The 20,641-nt window shown below is 41.0% G+C and overlaps 1 protein-coding gene across 1 annotated transcript; it reads left to right on the forward strand.

Moving 5' to 3' along the window:
- Positions 1 to 1,560: 1,560 nt before the first annotated feature.
- Positions 1,561 to 20,150, forward strand: MS4A14 (membrane spanning 4-domains A14). Its single transcript, XM_049891836.1, is given in 6 exon segments — positions 1,561 to 1,698; positions 3,728 to 3,856; positions 10,467 to 10,616; positions 13,514 to 13,612; positions 18,038 to 20,086; positions 20,088 to 20,150. Coding segments are annotated over 6 exon segments (2,628 nt in total).
- The last annotated feature ends 491 nt before the right edge of the window (positions 20,151 to 20,641 follow it).

A 20,641-nucleotide genomic window follows, 5' to 3' on the forward strand; every position in this document is an offset into this window, starting at 1 on the left:
GGAATAGCTTAGTTTCTGCCTTCTGGCCTGAATCTATAGATTGCAATGTGAGAAGTTTCATCTTTGAGGAGCTTGGAAGTCAGGCATAGGGGGAGAAAGGCAGAGGCTGGCAATTATAACCTACTTGAAAGGATTAAATGAGGATGCAATTTGAAATAGCCAAGGTGAATAGAATTCTAAGCTTCTCCTGCTTAACATCAATAATTCATTCCTAAAAAATCAGGCATTCTGCATGAAGACATCTCTTTCCCACATTTTAAAGGGAAAAAAAAATGTAATTAGTCAACCCAAACGCCCATCTGATTTTCTAAAATGTAATTAAAGCGTAATGTAAGTAATGAACTATGAGCCATGGGTGGTTCAGTGGTAGAATTCTCACCTTCCATTCAGGAGACCCCGGTTCAATTCCTGGCCAACACACCTCATGCACAGCCACCATCTTTCTGTCAGTGGAAGCTGGTGTGTTGCTATGACGCTGATTAAGTTTCGATGGGACTTCAGACTAAGGCAGACTAGGAAAAAAGGCCTAGAGACCTACTTCTGACAAAAATAGCCAATGAAAACCCATGAATCACACAACCAATCGTGGGGGTGGTGCAGGACCAGTCATCATTTAATTCCACTGTGCATGGGGTTGCCGTACAACTTGATGACAGCTAACGACAACAGCAACAAGAAGTAAATAATGTGTCAAGTTGGAATATGCTTAGAACGCTGGGATTCCTCAATGACCGTGCTATCAGAATGCATGGCGATGTCAGCGGTTTTGGTTGCAGTATGTGGCCTCAGTTACTATCAGCACAGTCCAGGGTGCATTTTCTTTTATTGACACTCAGCATGTTTTCAACACATCCCTACATGATTCTGATGGTCTGCCAGTTCTGCTTAGAATTTAAATATGGACTTGTTCCACACCTTGTTTTGTTTCAAATTCTTCAAATTCTTAACAATTTTTATACTACAAAGGAACATGGTTAAACAATAAGTGAAACAGTTCGCCACCTAAAAGTGGGAAATTTTCTTTTTGAAGGCAGCTGGAAGCATGGTTGAACGGATACAACACAGATATTGGAAACAGACAAGCACAGTTTTACTCTTTCCCCGTCCCTTAGTATGTGGCCTCAAGCAACTTAATCTTTCTGTATCAGCTTCAGCACCACGGAATTGTTAAAGGATTAAATGTGCGTACATGTCAAACAAAAACACCTTCTACAGTGCCTGGAACATAGTGGATATTCAATAAATTTTAGTTCCTTTTTATCTTATGAACATTCGGTATTGAGGTTTATTTTTGTGTATACCATCTAGATACAAATTGATGGAAGGGTAACTCTGCTGGACAACTGGGTCCTTCACCAGGAAGATAGGGGGCTGAGTATGCCCAAGAATTCTAACACTTTATGACTCAATGATTATGATTCTGTGTTTCTAGCACCAAGCAGAGTGATCACTAAGGATGCTTTGCTAAGGACTCCATGTGACACTGATGAAGAAGCAGGCCATGATTTGGGCTCTAATGTTCACCAACTCATTCTTTTAATAAAGTTTTGGCATTGAATCATGGAGTCATCAACTCAGGCCAAAAAAGAAACCCATGCCGTCATGGTACAACCAAGGGAAACTGTATTGACTGGATTTCCCTACAGACCTCACAGCTCACTGCTAGATTTCTTGAAGGGAGAGCCACAAGTCTTGGGGGTAAGTCTTCTCCAATCCGTGATATCTTCCAGGAGGTGGGATGTACAGAGAAAATAAGTTATCTCTCCATGTACGTCTGCAGAGATACCACTGCACAATGCTTTTCAGAGACTATGTTGATTCTGCTGTTGTTTTTCTTTCCCTTCATCTTTCACCAGCAATGTATCCTTCCGGACTAATCACATTGTTGTTAGTTGCTGTCAGGTTGATTCCAACCCATAGTGACCCCATGTGTTATACAGTAGACTGCTCCATCTTGGCTGTAATCTTAATGGAAGCAGATTGCCAGGCCTGTTCTTCTGTGGTACCACTGGGTGGGTTCAAACTGCCATCATTTAGGTTAGCAGTCAAGTGCAGACCATTTGCACCACCCAGGGACCTTGACTAATCATAAGTGCTTCTGAGTCATTTGCTTGGACAAGGAACTTAGATCTCAGCAACATATAGCCAATGATACTATTCTCCTAGATTTTGATGAGCTAGAGAAATAAAAGTTCAGTTAGAAAGACACATACTTTTTCCTCATATTTTAGAAATGCCTCTGAGGGCTTATTTAACTCTGAGAAATAGAATATTTAACTCTAATTAATAATCCTCTATCCCCGAGGAAATACAAGGGCTGTTTGATGAGGAGTTAGTATCAGTCTTTGAATCCTAATAGAGGTAAAGCAGGAAGCTAGTGTGATTTTTCCAAATACCTCAGTGAGGAAGTGACCTCAGGGTGTGTTGGCACCCACTTAGAGCTTAGAAGCCATTAAAGGAAAAGTTAAACTTCCCCGTTACACTATTACAAGTGCTGAGTGTTCTTTGAAAATGATTTTTAAACCTCCACAGTGAACCACAATCTAGACACACGCACAAAATGCATTCTGTCATAAACATACTGGGGAGAGAGCTGTGTACACAGCCTCCGTCCTTAGTAAAACAGTAAAAGCACTGCTTATGGTGCGGTACCACAGAAGTATGGTCTGGGAACAACACCCAGAATGCTGGAGGAGAAGAGCCACTGACCCTGCAAGATCACCATGATTTTCAACTCCTGGCAGGTTGATAAGCCCACTGGGTTACTTTCATCTCTACCCAGGTCCTTGGATGAAGGGGAAATAAGACGCATCCTCACCCAGGCTTCCTCACTCTACATCAGTGAATGTCGTAAACTTTTAGAGAGTGGGGCTGAGCTTCAGTTCCAAAAGCATATGTTGAATGTGTACAATGGGGGGGGGGGTGAGGATAATAATAGGGTGCTGATGATACAGAAGGGAAAAAAATGTAAAGGTAATACTTTGTAGCCCCTGTTCTCAAGAAGCTTACAATCTAGGGGTAGAGTCAGACAAGCACTCAAATCTGTCTAATGCAAGAAAACTTGGTAATACCAGAGAACGTAGTAAGTTGTGAGCGTCAAGAGTGAAGCATATGAATCTCAGTGACCCAGGCAAGCACAATGGGGAAGAGATATTTGAAAGGAGACGCCTGACCATTATGTTGTTGTTGTATGCCGTGGAGTTGACTCCCAATCATAGTGACCGTGTAGGACAAAGTAGAACTGCCCTATGAGGTTTCCTAGGCAATAATCTTTATGGAAGCAGATCACCAGATCTTTTCTTCCACAGAGCTGCTGGGTGGGTTCAAACCTCCAACATTTTGGTTAGCAGCCAAGAGCTTAACCATTGCTCAACCAGGGCTCTTTATTGACTATCCTAACCAAAAACCAAACTCGTTGCCATAGAGTCTGTTCTGGCTCATAGCAACCCTATAGGACATTGTAGAACTGCCCCATCAGGTTTCCAAGGAGCAAGGAGCAGCTGGTGGATTCAAAGAGTTTACCTTTTGGTTAGGGGCTGAGCTCTTAATTACTGTGCCACCAGGGCTCCAACTGACTATCCTAGAGATTGGTAAATGGAAGAGAAAAGCTCCCAGTAGAGGAGCAAGTGTGGGTAAAAGAGGCAGGAAAGTACATGTCTGAGGGACTTGGGGCACCCAGTGGGGCCGGGGAGCTTGTGAGCTCATGTACCCATTCCTCTCCTCACAGGCTGTCCAGATTCTGCTCGCTCTGATCATTGCAGGCCTCGGATTTATAATTACATTTAATTTTGCCAAATTCTCCCAAAGATTTCCCCTCGTTTTCCTCGCAGGATATCCATTCTGGGGAGCATTCACCGTGAGTACTGCCAATTAGGAGCTTTTCAGAAATTGCTGTAAAGACTGGTTTGAAATGCCTCAAGTTCTGGGATAATCAGTTCTATGAATATGGTTCCCCAAGGAGACTAAAAGCTAACCCCCTCCCTAGCTAAAGAAGCAACTCCTTTTGGCCACTGTACTGTCATCATCCTTATAATAACTCCTCTTAGATGGACAGTGTTTAAAAGCTTCCGAAGCCTTTATGTGTATAGTTAAGGCCTTTGCTACTCACTACCAATCTAGGAGAAAAAAATGGGCAAATATCCTAATTTCCTCTTTGCAAATAAGGAAACTGAGTTTGAGGGAAGTTGAAAAACTTAACCATATGTAGCTAGCACAGAGTGTCATAGCTTAAGGTGAATTTTCAGATTATTAAAGCTCAACCTTTTTCTTAGCCCTGAGACAACTGCACCAGTGTCACTCAGCTACTTAGTCATAGAGTCATAAATACAATTCTTAGTACAGTGCTATTTCTATCCAATACTCACAACCTTGACCTCTGATATTGTCCCATAATATTTTAAGGGTAGACCCATTAGAGCTTCCTCCACTAGAACGTACACTCTCAAGAGGGCAAGGATGTTGTCTTTTTAAGTGGCTGTTGTATTCTCAGAACCTAGTAGGCGTGAATCAATCAATCAATAACGAATGGACAAGGCGATAAATACATGAGACCATTTTCTCTTTGACTATCAAAAACCCATGTGCTCTTTTGACATATACAAAAATTCCATGCATTTTCTATAATTTTCATTTCCAAAACAACTGGTAGGTTTTTACTGTCCAAATATAAATAATACAATACCAAGTATGGTTTCCAAGCTGTATATGCCCCACTGTAGAAATTCTAGGAGGCTAGAAGTATGAATTCAGGGTGTCAGCACCAGGGGAAGGCTTTCTCTCTCTGTCAGCTCTGGGGGAAGGTCCTTGTCATCAATCTTCCCTAGTCAAGGAGTGTCTCAGCACAGAGACTCTGGGTCCAAAGGATGCGCTATTCTCCTGGCTCTTGTTTCTTGGTGGTAGGAGGTCCCCGTGTCTCTCTACTCACTTCTTTTACATCTCAAAAGAGATTGACCAAAAAACACAATCTAATCTTGTAGATTGAGTCCTGTCTCATTAACATAACTGCCGATAATCCCATCTCATTAACATCGGAGAGATATGATTTACAACACATAGGAACATCACATCAGATGATAAAATGGTGGACAATCACACAATACTAGAAATCACAGACTAGCCAAGTTGACAGATATTTTGGGGAGACACAATTCAATCCATGACAGGTAGGCTCTTAGATGTCTGGGGTGCTGGTAAACAAGGCCCTGTCTACAAGAAGTGGTGAATTGCTCTCACATGGTTTGCCATCTACTGGGGAGACAAAAAATGAGAAAGTAAAAATAACTCAGACAGATATTTTTGCACTTGTGCTAAGTGCTTTAAGAGAAAAGCTCCAGGTACCATGTGAGGGCTGAATGAGGGATTCACCTAGCCTGGGGAATCAGGGAAACATTTTAGGCATAGGTGTTCCTGAGTGAAGTGGAAGCATCCTTCTTATTGTTAGGGGCCACTGAGTCAGTTCCAACTCATAGCAATCCCAGGCACAACAGAACAAAACACTGCCGGGTCCTGCACCATCCTCACAATCATTGCTATGTTTGAGCCCATTGTTGCAGCCACTGTGTTAATCCATCTCGTCAAGGGTCCTCCTCTTTTTCACTATCTACCTTACCAAGCATGATGTCCTTTTCCAGGGACTGGGCCTGCCTGATAACATCCAAAGTACATGAGACGAAGTCTCACCATCCTTGCCTCCAAAGGAGCACTCTGACTGTACTTCTTCTAAGGCAGACTTGCTCGTTCTTCTGGCAGTCCGTGATATATTCAGTATTCTTCACAACACCATAATTCAAAAGCATCAATTCTTCTGCAGTCTTCTTTATTCATTGTCCAGCTTTCACATGCATATGAGGCATCACAGGCAAGGGCAAAGCATGAGCACAGGGAGGGCTTGATGTGGGAAAGAACAACAAAAAGAAAACCAATGAGTCTACGGTAGGGGTATAAAATTAAGCCAAAAAAATATGGTCAGGTCATGCCAGCCCATGTGGTCATATTAAGAATGTGAAACTTTAATACAAGGGCAAAGGGAACCCACTACCAGTTTTTCAAGAGGGTAATGACATTTGAAGGTTTGTTCTTTTAAAATGTCATTCTGTTTTCTGAGTGAGACACAAGTCAATGATGACAACATCAGCCATGGGGAGCATCAATTGGGAGGAGACTGCAATAATTCAAGAGAGGGGAGATGATGTCCTGGACTAGAGAGGCAGCAGTGGACATAGAGAGAGATGGACAGCTTTGGAGTGACTCAGAGGTAGAACTGATAGAACATGGTGGTCCGATTTGGGAAGGGAAGTAGAGGGAGGTATCAAAACTGACTTTAAACTCTCTGCATCATCTCCTTGAGATCCTCAGACTCCAAGACTCAGACATGCCCAAGATCCAATGCCCATTCCCACAGGAAGGTTTCCCATTCCCAGAACCTTAATAAAATGAAGTAAGTCTGCTTTGGGTGACAGGGTTCTCATTTACTGTGGGTGATACTAGGCACTTTATGTTGTTGTTGCAAGATAATCAAACACATCACCCATTAACTTTAATCTCTTGTCTTCTTGACAGTTTATTCTGGCAGGATCTTTCACTGGAATCAGGAAGACACAAAAATGGCTGGTAAGTCACATGTGTGATGTCTGCATAATTTAAAATCCACTTGCTTTAGATCAACTCTGTGTGTAAAGCCTTTATTAATAAAAGGTCTCCCAGGAAAAGCTTTATTCATCAAATTTGCAATTCAAGCCATCTGTATTTGTCAAGATCACCATCTCCTTAGCCCCAATACGTTTTACTTGTTCCCATTTCCCTGGCCAAGTAGAGTGAAATACTTCCTTATTGGAAACACTCTACATCCTTCTAAATCAATGGGGGTGATTTTTCCCCTTAAGGAATGTTCAACAAGGCCTGAAGACATTTTTGGTTGTCACAACCAGAGATGCTTCTAAACATCCCACAGTGCACAGGACAACTCCCACAACAAATAAGTATCTGGCTCAAAATGGCTACAGTTCCAAGGTTAAGAAGCCCTGCTCTAATGAAAACTCATCCTGGGATCCCAGTGACCCCCCACCCTCACCAGCAGAGGCTTTCCTTTGGGGCCTGCCCAAGGTATAAAGGAAAGATGAATCTAAGGTTGAATCAGGGCTACCACTCATTGCTATGGCAAGTTGAAGGGGAAAGTACCTCCTTCTAGTGGTTATTTTAAGGATTTCATGAGAACATACGTAAAAGGCATGATGACACTTAAATGTTAGTACTCCCCTCTAACAACTCTAATTTTTTTTAAGGCCCTGGAGAATTGTGCTTTTTCTCAAAGCCATTTTAACTCTGTCCTCCTGACCCCTTCCAATGAATGTCCTCAGGGCACAGCTACAAGCCATAGTGAAGCTCTCAGGGGAAGAATGCACCCATCTCTCTCTCAACCTGTGCAATAAATGCAGACAGCGCATATGAAGACCCAAAGGCTCTTTTCTCTGTGTTGACTTCCTTTCAGAGATGATAAGTACACTAAGCCAAAGTGGGCTTCTCCCTGACTCCATGAGAGCTATGCAGTTGGAGGCAGTCAGGATGCAGAGTGGCAGGAATGCTGAACTGAGCATCAGAAGTCCTGGCTTGGAGACACAGTTCTTCCATTAACTGCAGGATTTCTCACTACCATTTAATTCCAAAACCTCTTTCATCTACAAAGTAGGGATAAAAAGTGCCCCGTCTACATCACAAAACTGTAGTGAGAATCTGCTGAGACTTAGGCTGAGCATGTTCTTCGTAAATTGCAAAGCATGATACACATGAGAGGTTGCTTACCTAGTGCTTAGTCAGGGTTCTCTAGAGAAACAGAACCAATGAGATGTGTATAGAGAGAGAGAGAGAGAGATTCACTTCAAGGGATTGGCTCGCACAATTGTGGTGGCTCGAAAATCCAAAATCTGTAGGTCAGTCAGCAGGCTAGAGACTTTTGCAGGCTTGTGTCCCAAGATCTGTAGGTCAGGTGATGGGAAAAGCTCAGAGCTAAGAGAGCTAGTTTTGCCAAAATACCAATTTATAGTCTAAAGGCAAACTACACCCTAAGGAATTCCCTTTTCAACTGATTGATCACATTACGTTAGATTACTTTATGGAAGATGATTACATTACACTGCATTCAATTACATTACACTGCATTCAATTACATTATGGAACAGCAAGTAGTCTAGTGTTTGGCAAAACCACTGGGAACCATAGCCTAGCCAAGTTGACACATAAAATCAGCCATTAGACCTGGACACTCTAGCTAACATGATGCTCCTGTGGAGCCAAAACAGAGCCTTGAGAGAGCAAAGGACTGAATATCAAGAGAGATGGTGTATCTGTATACCCCTGTACATTTTCTGCTAAAATACCTGTTTGCAGTAAAGACCTACGCTTGGAGTAAGCATTAAGTTAGAGGTGGGCTTCCAAGGCCTGCCACACTAAGTCTCAAGCTGCTCCTGGACAGGACAGGATGTGTAAATGCATCATTGCTTTTCCCACCACGACAGACATTCTGCAGTCAATAAATGGAGAGTAAATAACCACTGAATTGAGATGTGAGGTTTTCTTTGTTTTTCCTTTAAAAGAGCAGTAGCAATTCTGGGAGTAGATATGAAGAAATGAATAAAATTCCCCCCTTCCTTTGAAGGAACTCAGGCATACAAAATAAAAAAACAGTAAGAGTAGGTAAAGAAAATGGGATGGGACAATCTGAAGTTCTTATACTTTCTACATTGGAATACTGAAGTCAAAAAAGGAAATCTTTAAAACCCAGTTCAAATGTGTTACCATCTGGAAATAGGTTAGTGATTTCTTCAGTTATTATTTCAGTCCTCCTGGAGAATGTAAGGCATGTGGAGACCGGACATCACCCATCTTGTTCATCTTTGTGTCCCTGTGGCCTAGCACACTGCCTGACACATTAAAAAAAAAAAAAAAAAAACCTGTTGCCATTGGGTCCATTCTGACTCATAGCGACTCTATACGACAGAGTAGAACTGCCCCACAGGGTTTCCAAGAAACACCTGGTAGATTCAAACTGAAGACCTCTTGGTTAGCAGCTGTTGCTCTTAACTACTACGCCACCACAGTTTCTGCCTGACACATAGTATGCACTGAATGTTTATGAAACAAATGAATAAACAGATGCTAACCTAAAGTTATAAAAAAAATTTAAGAATTTAGCTGTTAACCAAAAGGTCAGCAGTTCGAATCCACCAGCTTCTCCTTGGAAACCCTATTAATTTAAGAATTTAGCTGTTAACCAAAAGGTCAGCAGTTCGAATCCACCAGCTTCTCCTTGGAAACCCTATGGGACAGTTTTAATCTGTCCTATAGGGTCTTTTTTTTTTTTTTTTATAGGGTCACTGTGAGTCAGAATCGACTCCACAGCAATGGGTTTGTTTGTTTGTTTGCTTGCTTGCTTGTTTGTTTTTTGGTTTCTAAAGTAAGATGCCATCGCTCTCATTTATTTTTTGTTTGATTGGGTTTTTTGTCTGTTTTTTTAGTTTTTTTAATTGTGTTTTAGGTGGAAGTTTACAGCTTAAGTTAATTTTTCATACAAAAATTTGTACAGTATCGTTTTATGACATTAGTTGTAGCCCCCACAATGTGACAGCACATTCCCCCTTTCTACTCCGGGTTCCTTGTGTCCATTCAACCAGTTCCTTTCCCTTCCTGACTTCTTATCCTGCCTCCGGACAGGAGCTGCACTCTCATTTTTAAAAGGTAGAAACTGAGATCCCGAGAGTTTTGTTAACTTGCACAAGGTCTTAGTAAAGCCAGGACTCGAAATCAGGTCTAATTTCAAAGCTAAAATGTTTTCTGCCACACAATTCTGCTTCTTGTTGTTGATGTTGTTGTTAGGTGCCATGAAGTCAGCTGTCACTCCTATGACCTTATGTATAACGGAACGAAATGTTGCCCAGTCCTGCACCATCCTCATAACGATTGCTGTTTGAGCCCAGTGTTTGCAGCCACTGTAGCAATCCATCTCATTCTGCTTATAGCTTATGAACAATAACACATCAGGGTAGGCTGAACACTTTCCTTAGTATTAACTGTAGAGAACTCCCTTCTCTACCCACTCCCTTTCTTGGTACTCTGGTCCATCCTAAAACTTGATTGTGTCCTGGCTTTGGTGAATCATGACATAACCCACCAAGCCTTCCAAGCATATTGACTTGATAGAGCAATTCATCCCTAAGAGGTGTCTGGAACCATTAAAAAAAAAAAAAAAAGTTGCCATTGAGTTGAGTCCAACTCATAACAACCCTACAGGACAGAGTAGAACTGCCCTTATAGGGCCCAAGGAGTGGCTGGTGGATTCTAACTGCTGACCTTTTGGTTAGCAGCCAAGCTCTTAACCACCGTACCACCAAGGCTCCGACTTGAAGGCACTAGGAATTTCTTACAAGGTGTTTGATATTTATTTGTTTGTTTGTTTGTTTATAACTATTTTCCAGGGGCGAGGTGCCATGGTCACCAACGTTATCAGTTCCTTTGTCGCGATAGCTGGGATTACTCTCACAATTATCAGCTATAAAGATCGACACAATTTCTGCCAGATGCCTTCCCTTGAAGGAATATGCGTTATAGGTAGAACACTTTTGACTGTAAGTGGTCTTATTTTGTGGGATGAATCTGTATGATCTAACCTGAACTGGGTTCATGATGCAATGACTCCTAAATTTTTGTTCCAACAGTTAAGCCTATTTCAGTATTTGACCTGACATTTGAGAAGCATGTCGTGAGAGGACGGTTAAGATGACTCAGGAGTCATATCGCCTGGGTTTGAATCTTGGTTCTGTCGCTTATAAGCTTGTGACCTTGGGTGAATATTTTCTGGGCCTCAGTTTTCCTTTTCTGGAAAAGGGAGATAATAAGAATATCTACCTCACTGGGCTGTTGTGAGGATTGAATAAGAACAGCACCTGGCATAGTGTAACCAGTCAATAGATTTGAGCTATTAGTTATTATTGATGTTGGTTGGATTAAGTATTACCTTTTCTGTATTAATGAGGAACAGAATAATTTCAAAACCTTGTTCAATTAAAACTTAAATAAATAGAAAATACAGTGTGAGGTGTTTAAGCCACTTAATAAAGTAAAATATTTTAATAATTTAGGACATAAGTCATTTTATATAAATTCAGCAGTTTTATTCATTCAACCAGATAAGATCTATTCTTTACCAGGAAATATAATTATAGATGTGACTTTAGGCAGTTGTCTAGTAAGTAACCAATGCCATTGTGTTTAAGTATGTCAGTGATTCCAGTAGTTCTTTCCCTCTAGTTCCCCAAGCAGGTCCTGGGCTTTTATTCCATTTCGATCAACTGTGTCTTGAAAGCTTGAGTCCTAGAATTTTAAGAAGATTGGAGCCTATTTGGATGAAAATGATGTGGAATCTTGGGAAATCATCTCCCTCAATAAGGAGGAAAGGGAAAACAGTTATCAGTTATTTCATACGTGATCTTGTTTAATCCACACACTCACTCATTGAAGATGGCCTCAAATCCTCTCGTGTTCTGAGATAAATTTCAGAATTCTAGACTCACAAAGGGTTGCTAAGAAAACCCAGAAACCGATATGAAGGACAAAATTCTGCCCTAATTAAACTGGACAGAAGAGCACAATGCTGCATTATAATTTTTACTCAGGAAGAAACTGGTATACTGGAAGGGTTAAATCTCCAGACATAAGAAACTCTGTTTATCTGCTTCATGCCATGAATGAGTGTTGTAGGATTAGTTCCTTGTATATAGAATCAGAGAATCTGCTCTTAGACTTTACTTGTATAACTCCATGATTCCCTGTCATAACCCAAAAGTCATAGATAAGATGATAAAGCCAGAGCAGTGGGCTTTAGACGTCCCTTGGACTAACCTTTGTTCCAAAGAATCAATCCTCGTTGTCTAAACTGCAGCTAGAGTGTATTGCATTTAAAAGTGCAAATCTGAGCACATTACTCAATGGCTTCTGTTAAATATAGGCATAAGATCCAGATCTTAAAAGACTTGGCAAAACCGTATAGCACCTATCTTTCTACTGTTATCACAGGCCCTTATTTTTCTTACTCCCCACTCCAGCCACTTCCTGGAATTTCTACATGTGTCCAGTACCCACTGCCCCAGGATCATAAGGCCAGCTTCCTCCTGCTTGGAAGGCTCCCCAGTCCAGCACCCACCCCTTCCTACCTACCTAATTAACTCCTCCTGATGTTTTAATCTCAGATCAAACATCACTTGTTTAAGGAGAACCTTCCTGACCACACCTCTCCCCTTTCCCACCCAGACCTAGTCAGATCCCTGTTATAGTACTGCTTACAACAAATTTAATTAAGTAAATAATTACCTAATTATTCGTTACTGTCAATTATTTGTTACCTGGAAACCCTGGTAGCATAGTGGTTAAGGGCTACGGCTGCTAACCAAAAGGTTGGTAGTTTGAATCCACTAGGCACTCTTTGGAAACCCCATGGGACAGTTCTACTCTGTCCTATAGGGTCGCCACGAGTCGGAATCGACTCGACGGCAATTGGTTTGGTTTTTTTTGTTTTTTGGACCGTCTCCCTTACTGTGAATGTGAGCGCCACAAAGACCGAGACCAGCTCTATCTTGTTCAATGGTTGAAGCCAGTAAATTGCATGCAGTAGGCACTTCATATATTTCAGTTTAACCAATAATTGGGAATATGCAAGTATGGGATGTGTTACAAGGGCAAAGCCACCAGATAGCTGAAATCTCATTAACATCTATGAAGGGAGAGAAACTAACATTTATTCAATGCCTCTTATTGCCAGACATAGTGTTATGCTTTTAAAGAGATATAATCCACACAGCAAACCTATCATGTTGGATATTATTAGTCTTTTTTTTTTACAAAAGGAGAAACCGAGATTCAGAGAGTCAGACATTTCCCTAAGGCCACACTTAACCAGTAAGTTGCAGCCAGTTTTTTCTGCTAGAGTCTAAACTTTTTGAACGCCCTGCTATACCAGGCGATTTCTTAATCTAAGCATTGCTGTAAAGCAGAGCATGAAAAATGGCAATCTGTGGGCTAAATCCAGTCTGTAGATACGTGCTATTGGGCTCGCACAGGTGAATAAATAATTGGAAATTTCCACATTAAAAAATACGTATATCCAACTTCCTGGGGGGGCGGGAAGAGCAGCTATCCCGTGGCCTGTACGCCTACATGGCAGCGATCGGCTGGAACTGAGTAATGGATGTCTCCTATGAATGCCTTTATTCTCTACTCCCTCTCCCTGGCCTGCCAACTGTTTCACTCATTTTGGATAATTGTCTGGCCCTTATATGCATGGAGTTTGTTATCCCTGCTTTATTATAAAGACAGTGATGGAAAGTATGCAACCTCTCATGGCTACAGAAGCATCTGAAGTATGGGTCTCCCCATACTTAGTCATAGAGTGTAGGGGTCCTTGGTATATACCTTTAAAATGATACAGTTTTCATGCCAAATACCATTTCTTTCTCTTCATTATTCACAGGGAATTTTGTCAGTCTTACTGATTGCCAGCATAGCAGAGTTCAGCATCTCTGTGACCATCACAACCTTCAGAAACAAGTACTGGACAAAGTCAACTGAGGTGCGTTCAATGTTCATATGAGAGTAGATTCCCATTGGGACACTCCAAGGGACCTCTGACCTATCAATGGGCAGGGAAGCATGCTCCAACACTGAATTGGAACTTCTAAATTCAGGAAAGTGAAGGAGGGGTGACCTTAAGATTGAAGGCTCTCCCTGCTTTTAGAGGCCATTATGCTTCCCTTTCTTGCCCTATATGCCATCCACAGCCATCTCTGTTCAGACTTAGCTCCTTATCTCCTGGCCAAAATATATAGGAGACTAGACTTAAGGGGAACCTGAGTTACTGTGACATGGGAAACTTTAATCTGTATCATCAGAGAGTGTGGAACCATTCCCTCACCAGAGAAAAAGAAGGAAGAAGAAATATTAACAGTGATACTAATACAGTTTACGATAATGAATAGTTAGAGCTTATATTTACTGAATGCTTAGTATGTCAGTCACTGTTCTAAGCACTTAGCATGGGCTCCCTTAATCTTAACAAAACTCTTATAGCACCTTTGTGTTACATATGATGGAACTAAGGCACAGAGAGGTTAAATAACCTCTCTAGTCTCACATTAGAAACCCTGGTGGCATAGTGATTAAGTCCTACATCTGCTAACCAAAAGGTCGACAGTTCGAATCCACCAGGCGCTCCCTGGAAACTCTATGGGGCTGTTCTACTCTGTCCTACAGGGTCTATATGAGTTGGAATCGACTCGACGACAATGGGTTTGGTTTTGGTTTAGTCTCACACAATACCAGTTCCAGGCCCTGTTTCAGGCTTTTTTATTATTATTGAAGTATAAACTTGTTGTCTTTGTCATGTGTTGGTGAGTCATTTCTGACTCATAGAAATCCTATAGGACAGAGTAGAGCTTTCTCGCAGGGTTTCCTAGGCTGTAATCTTTATGAGAGCAGATCACCAGGTCTTTTCACCTGCAGAAAGTGGCTGGTGGGTTCAAATTGTTAGCCTTGTGGTAACCAGCCAACCGTTTAACCATTGTACCACCAGGGCACCTTAGTATAAATTTACAAACAACTTTATTGAAGTATAACTTACAAACCATAAAATGCACTCATTTAAGTGTACGGTTCAATACGTTTTACTAATTGTATACACCTGTTTAGCTACATCACAACCAAGATATAGCATATTCCCACGGCTTCAAAAAGTTCCCTTAAGCCCTTTTGCAGTCAATATCATGTGTCATCATAGTTCAGTTTTGACTTCCTGAAATTTCATATACCTGAACTCCTAAGTAAGTCCTCTTCTGTGTCTGGCTTCTTTTACTCAGCAACATGGTTTTGAGATTCATCCATCAGTAATTCATTCCGTTTAATTGTTGAATAGCATCCATTTTATGGGTCCACCACAATTTGTTTATACATTCACCTCTTAATGGGCATTTGGAACATTTCCAGTTCTGACTACTATCATTACAGTTGCTAGGAACATTTAAATACAAGTCTTTTTGTAGATATATGTGTTCATTTCTCTGAAAGTGTAGTAATTAGGATTCAGTTGCTAAGCTATATGCTAAGTGTATGTTTAACTTTGTAAGCAAATGTAAACAGTTCTCCAAAGTGGCTGTACCATTTTGCATTCTCATCAGCAATATATGAGGGTTCCAGTTGCTCTGTACTGTCCTCAGTACCTGGAATTGTCAGTCATATTAATTCAGCCATTCTAGTGAATGAGTAGTGGTATCTCACTCGGTTTTACTTTGCCTTTTCCTTATTACTAATGATGATGAGAATCTTTCCATGTGTTTACTGTCCATCTTTTTTTGAGATGTGCCTGTTCAAAGCTTTAGCCAGTTTTTATTGGATTGTTTACCTTCTCATTATTGAATTGTAACAGCCTAATTGATTCTTAATGTAAGCCCTTTTTCAGATATGTTACTGTTGTTGTTAGGTGCCATGGGGTCACTTCCGACTCATAGTGACCATACGCACAACAGAACGAAAACACTGCCTGGTTCTGCACCATCCTCACAATTGTTGCTATGCTTAAGCCCAACGTTGCAGCCACTATATCGATCCATCTCGTTCAGGGTCTTCCTCTTTTTCGATGACCCTCTACTTTACCAAGCACGATGTCCTTCTCCAGGCACCAATCCCTCCTGACAACATGTTTCAAAGTATGTAAGATGCTGTCTTGCCATCCCTGCTTCTAAGGAGCATTCTGGTTGTAATTCTTTCAAAACAAATTTGTTCATTCTTTTAGCAGTCCATGGTATATTCAATATTCTTTGCCAACACCACAATTCAAAGGCATCAATTCTTCTTCGGTCTTTCTTATTCATTGTCCAGCTTTCACACGCATATGAGGCGATTGAAAACACCATGGCTTGGGTCAGGCACACCTTAGTCTTCAAGGTGACATCTTTGCTTTTTAACACTTTAAAGAGATCTCTGGCAGTTGATTTCTTGACTGCTCCTTCTAGGGGTGTCGATTATGGATGTAAGTAAAATGAAATCCTTGACAACCTCAATCTTTTCTCTGTTTATCATGATGTTCCTTATTAGTCCAGTTGTGACGATTTTTGTTTTATGTTGAGGTATAATCCATACTGAAGGCTATGATCTTTGATCTTCATCAAAGATATAAGTATTACTTTTTCAGATATAAGTATTGCTAATATCTTTCCAGTTCATGGCTTGCCTTTTCAATTTCTTAATAGTGTCTTTCGAAGAGCAGAGGTTTTTAATTCTGATGAAGTGCAATTTATCATTTTTTCCTTTTTTGGTTAGCCCTTTCTGTGTTCTAAAAAAGTTATACATACCCCAAAATCACAAAAATTGTCTCTTGTATTTTCTTCTAATAGTTTTAGAGCCTTAGCTTTAATGTTTACATCTCTGGTATATATGGAGTTCATTTTTGTGTGCCCCTCTCCCCATAGACGTATCTAGTTGTTTCAGCACTATTTGTTGAAAATGCAATACTTTCCCCATTGTCATGGCACCTCGGTCCCTGCTGATGACATGTCCAAAGTAAGTGAGATGAAGTCTCACAACCCTTGCTTCTAAGGTGTATGTTGGCTGTATTTCTTCTAAGGCTCATTTGTTCATTATTCTGGCAGTCCAAAGTATACTTAATAATCTTTACCAACACCACAGTTCAAATGCATCATTTCTTCTTTTGTCTCCCTTTTTCATTGTCAAGCTTTTGCATGCATATGATGCAATTGGCTTGGGTCAAGCACACCTAAGTCATCAAAGTGATATCTTTGCTTTCTAAAACTTTAAACGAGCCTTTTGCAGAAGATTTGACCAATGCCGTACACACTTAATTTCTTGTCTGCTGCCTCCATGGGCACTGATTGTTGATCCAAGAAGAATGAAATCATTAATAACTTCAATTTTTTTCTCTGTTTATCATAATGTTTATCAGTCCAGTTGTGAGAATTTTCCAACCAACTAGGTAATCATAATTAAATCTTAAACACTCAGAGTTCTGATCACTTCATCAAATGGAGCAGGTAGTCTATTCTGACTATAAATGACCCCATCAAGGGCACAGGCTGTCAAAAATTAGCAGGTTGGGTTGTAAATAACTCCTTCCAAAAAAAGGGTGTGGGGGATTGGAGGGATTGACTAAAGGTTGTACCTGATACTGTCATTTAGCTGTTTAAAAAACTCTGATAGGTCCATTTTATCCACAAGGGAAAACCTGAACTTCCTAGCCTAGCAAACCATCTAACAATATTTAACTGCTTACCATCTGCCATCATACCATGGCGTATCACAAACTTGTAGTTTTTTGTACTCATTGCTTCCACTGTTTCCTGGACCTTGATTTTGACTCCTAATTTACTTCATGTTACCTTTTCTGCCTGAAAAATGCCTCATCATGCATCAAGATGGAGGTCAAATGTCACCTCTCTATGAAGCATTTCCTGGCTCTCTCAGAGTTATGTCATCATCTATGTTCCTATAAAATACTTAGTACCTATTTCTGTAATAGCATTTGCTGAATCGTATTGCTGTTTTCTATATGTTGGTCCACCCATAATTGTGAGCACTATATAGGCAAGACACACATCTAATTATCCTTGATACGCAGCCTCTAGCTTATCTAGTAAGTAATAAAAAAATATACATTAAGACTAAATATGTGAATATTGAGTGGAGGATTTAAAAATGTCTTAGAAGCTGTATAATATTGAGTATGGAAAAAATATTTCAGATAATCATATTTAAATTCACCTCCTGAATGTTTTAGATAATGAGGGGTGATAACATGTTTAAAATAAAACTAATGGGCTGATGGTAAGGGCAGAAGTGATATTTATTTCCTGCCTCCTAATCTAGATGTTATTTTCAATCTACTGTCTTAAGGCAGAGATGAAAAATAATTTAGGAACACAAGAAGAAAAGAACATCGAAGATGATTTTGTCATATTAATGTTTACTCCCCTCCTCCTTGGTTTTATAGACTGTGTTTTTCTTACCTTCGGATGTTACTCAAAATAATGAACTGCCTGCCCCAGAAGCAAATGCCCGATTAAAATTTGAGCTTCAAGAAGAGTCTTCCAGTGATGATACAACAAACACACATGCTTTTTTCTTTGGAGGCTATGCTTTCTTCAAGTTAAGAGTCTCAGGAAGTCCTTTAGCCTCTCAACTCAGGTCACAGCCAGAGAGCGGAGGCAGGGAAATTGGCTACACACCTGCACCTATGCCAGATGAACACCAGGAAAATATATCACCACCTTCTGGACTTTTAGAGGAAGATACTGAGCTGAGATCTCTGCCTTCCACATTGGAGAAAAAACCCGCAGAAAATATTATGTATGTTCAACCAAGCTATACAGTTAAACATCTGGAAGCTAAAGACCTACAACCTGCTATAGTACAACCCCTAAAAATGCAAATCAAATTGCTCCAGGCCCAAACTTTGCCGCTCCAAGTTTTCCCATCCCAATCTGTACGGTCCTATTTCCAAAAAATCCGAGTTTTACCACCCCAAGGCTTTCCAACTTATGCCCTGTCATCTCGATTCCTAGAATCCCAAGCCCTGAAAATTAAAGGGCCCCTTGTCCCTACAACACAAGTTTTGTTTATTCAAGATATGCCATCCCTTTCCCTGTCAACTCGAATCCAAGAATCTCAGGCCCAGGTAATTGAAGGGCCTCTTGTTCCCACAACACAAGTTTTGCTTTTCCAAGACTTGCCATCCCATGCCCTGCCGTATCGAGTCCCAGAACCCCAAGCCCGGGTAATGGAAGGGCCCCTTGTTCCCACAACCCAAGTTTTGTTTTTCCAAGACTTGCCAGGCTATACCCTGCATTATCAAGTCCCAGAATCCCAAATGCTAAAAATTGAAGGGCCCCTTGTCCCTACAACACAAGTTTTCCTTTTCCAAGAGTGGGGATCCCGTTCCCTGCCAATTCGAATTCAAGAATCCCAAGCCCGGGTAATTGAAGCACCCCTTGTTCCCACAACACAAGTTTTGCTTTTTCAAGATTTGCCATCCCACGCTCTGCCATATCAAGTCCCAGAATCCCAAGCCCTGAAATTTGAAAGACCCCTTGTTCCTACAATGCGAGTTTTGTTTTTCCAAGACACACTATCCCAAACTCTGCCAGTCCAAGCCTTGCCATATAAAGGCCCAACATTTCATGTCCTGGAGCCCCATATTCTGGCATCCCAATACATGCCAATCCAAGACACACCATCTGAAGAGTCCACATCCCAACACACTCCATCCCAATACACAACATCCCAAAACATACCATCCCAAGACACACTATCCCAAGATACATCATCCAAAGACACGCCATCCCAAGAGCTTTCAGTACAAGCCCCAACATCCCATGCTGTACAGTCCACGGATCAGCAATTTAAAGACTTACTATATCAAGACATTAGATCAGAAGTCATGTTACTGACTCAACAATGGAAATTTGAGGAGGAATTCCATGTCAGGAAATCCTCAAAGTGGCATTCCCTGGGAAAACAAAAAAAAGGCTTGGAATCCCCAAAGAGGAGATCATTAGGCCTGCAACACCAATGCCAGAAATCCCCAAAGCATAAATCCCTAGACCAGGAAAGCCAAGGCCAGAAATCCCCAAGGCAGAAATCCATAGACCAGCAAATCAAAAATTGGCTATTCCCAAAGCGGAAATCCCTAGACCCACAAAGGAAAGGCTGGCAATCCCCAAGGAAGCAATCTTCAAATGGGCAAGCCATAGATAAGCAAATGACAATGCAACAACCTCCAGATCATCAGGCTGAAGACCAGCAGGCCCAAGAGGAACAATCCCCAAAGCAACAATCCCAAAATGGGCAAGGTGAAGATCAACAATCCCTGACGCGACAAGATAAATGTCAGCAGGCTGATGGGGAACAATCCCCAAAGGAAAAGCCCGAAGACTGGCAAGCTAAAGGACAGAAAGCTCAACAGAAGAAAGCTCCAAAAAATCTATGCAAAGATTGGAAATCACAAAGCCGTGAATCCCAAGACTGGCAATCCTCAAAAAGTCAATCTCCACATTGGAAAACCCAAGGCTGGCAAACTTTCTGCCAGCAATCCCAAGACTGGATAACTCAAGGCTGGAGAAACAAAGATTGGAAAGCAAAAGAATGGCAATCTGAAATGCAGAATTCTCTAAATTGGCAATCCCAAGATCTATTCGAGAAAGAAGCTCTAAGGCAGAGAGCTTTATACCAAGAATCCCAAACCCAGCACACCCTAGCCCGACATAACCTGGATCACCAATTACAAGAAGGTCTAATTCAAGACAGTCAATGTCAAGATAAGCTCCAACAAGACCTTCAATGCAAAGTTACACAAAAAGAACATATGCAAGTAGACAGTGTGCCAACAAGAGACATCAAACCAGGATACATGGAATTTAGAGGCCAAAGACCAAGGGACTTGCAGTCAGAAAATGTGCGGTCAAATTTTCTTTCTTTCTCCTGCCAAAACTCTGAACAAGACCCATATTTCTCCTATTCATCCAACTTAAGTTCAGAACAAGATGTGCAACGAAATGCTTCAGTGTGTTCAACTTTATACAAAGAAGATCTGGATTTA

This window comes from Elephas maximus, chromosome 7, assembly GCF_024166365.1.
Source record: "Elephas maximus indicus isolate mEleMax1 chromosome 7, mEleMax1 primary haplotype, whole genome shotgun sequence".
Lineage (NCBI taxonomy): Eukaryota > Metazoa > Chordata > Mammalia > Proboscidea > Elephantidae > Elephas > Elephas maximus.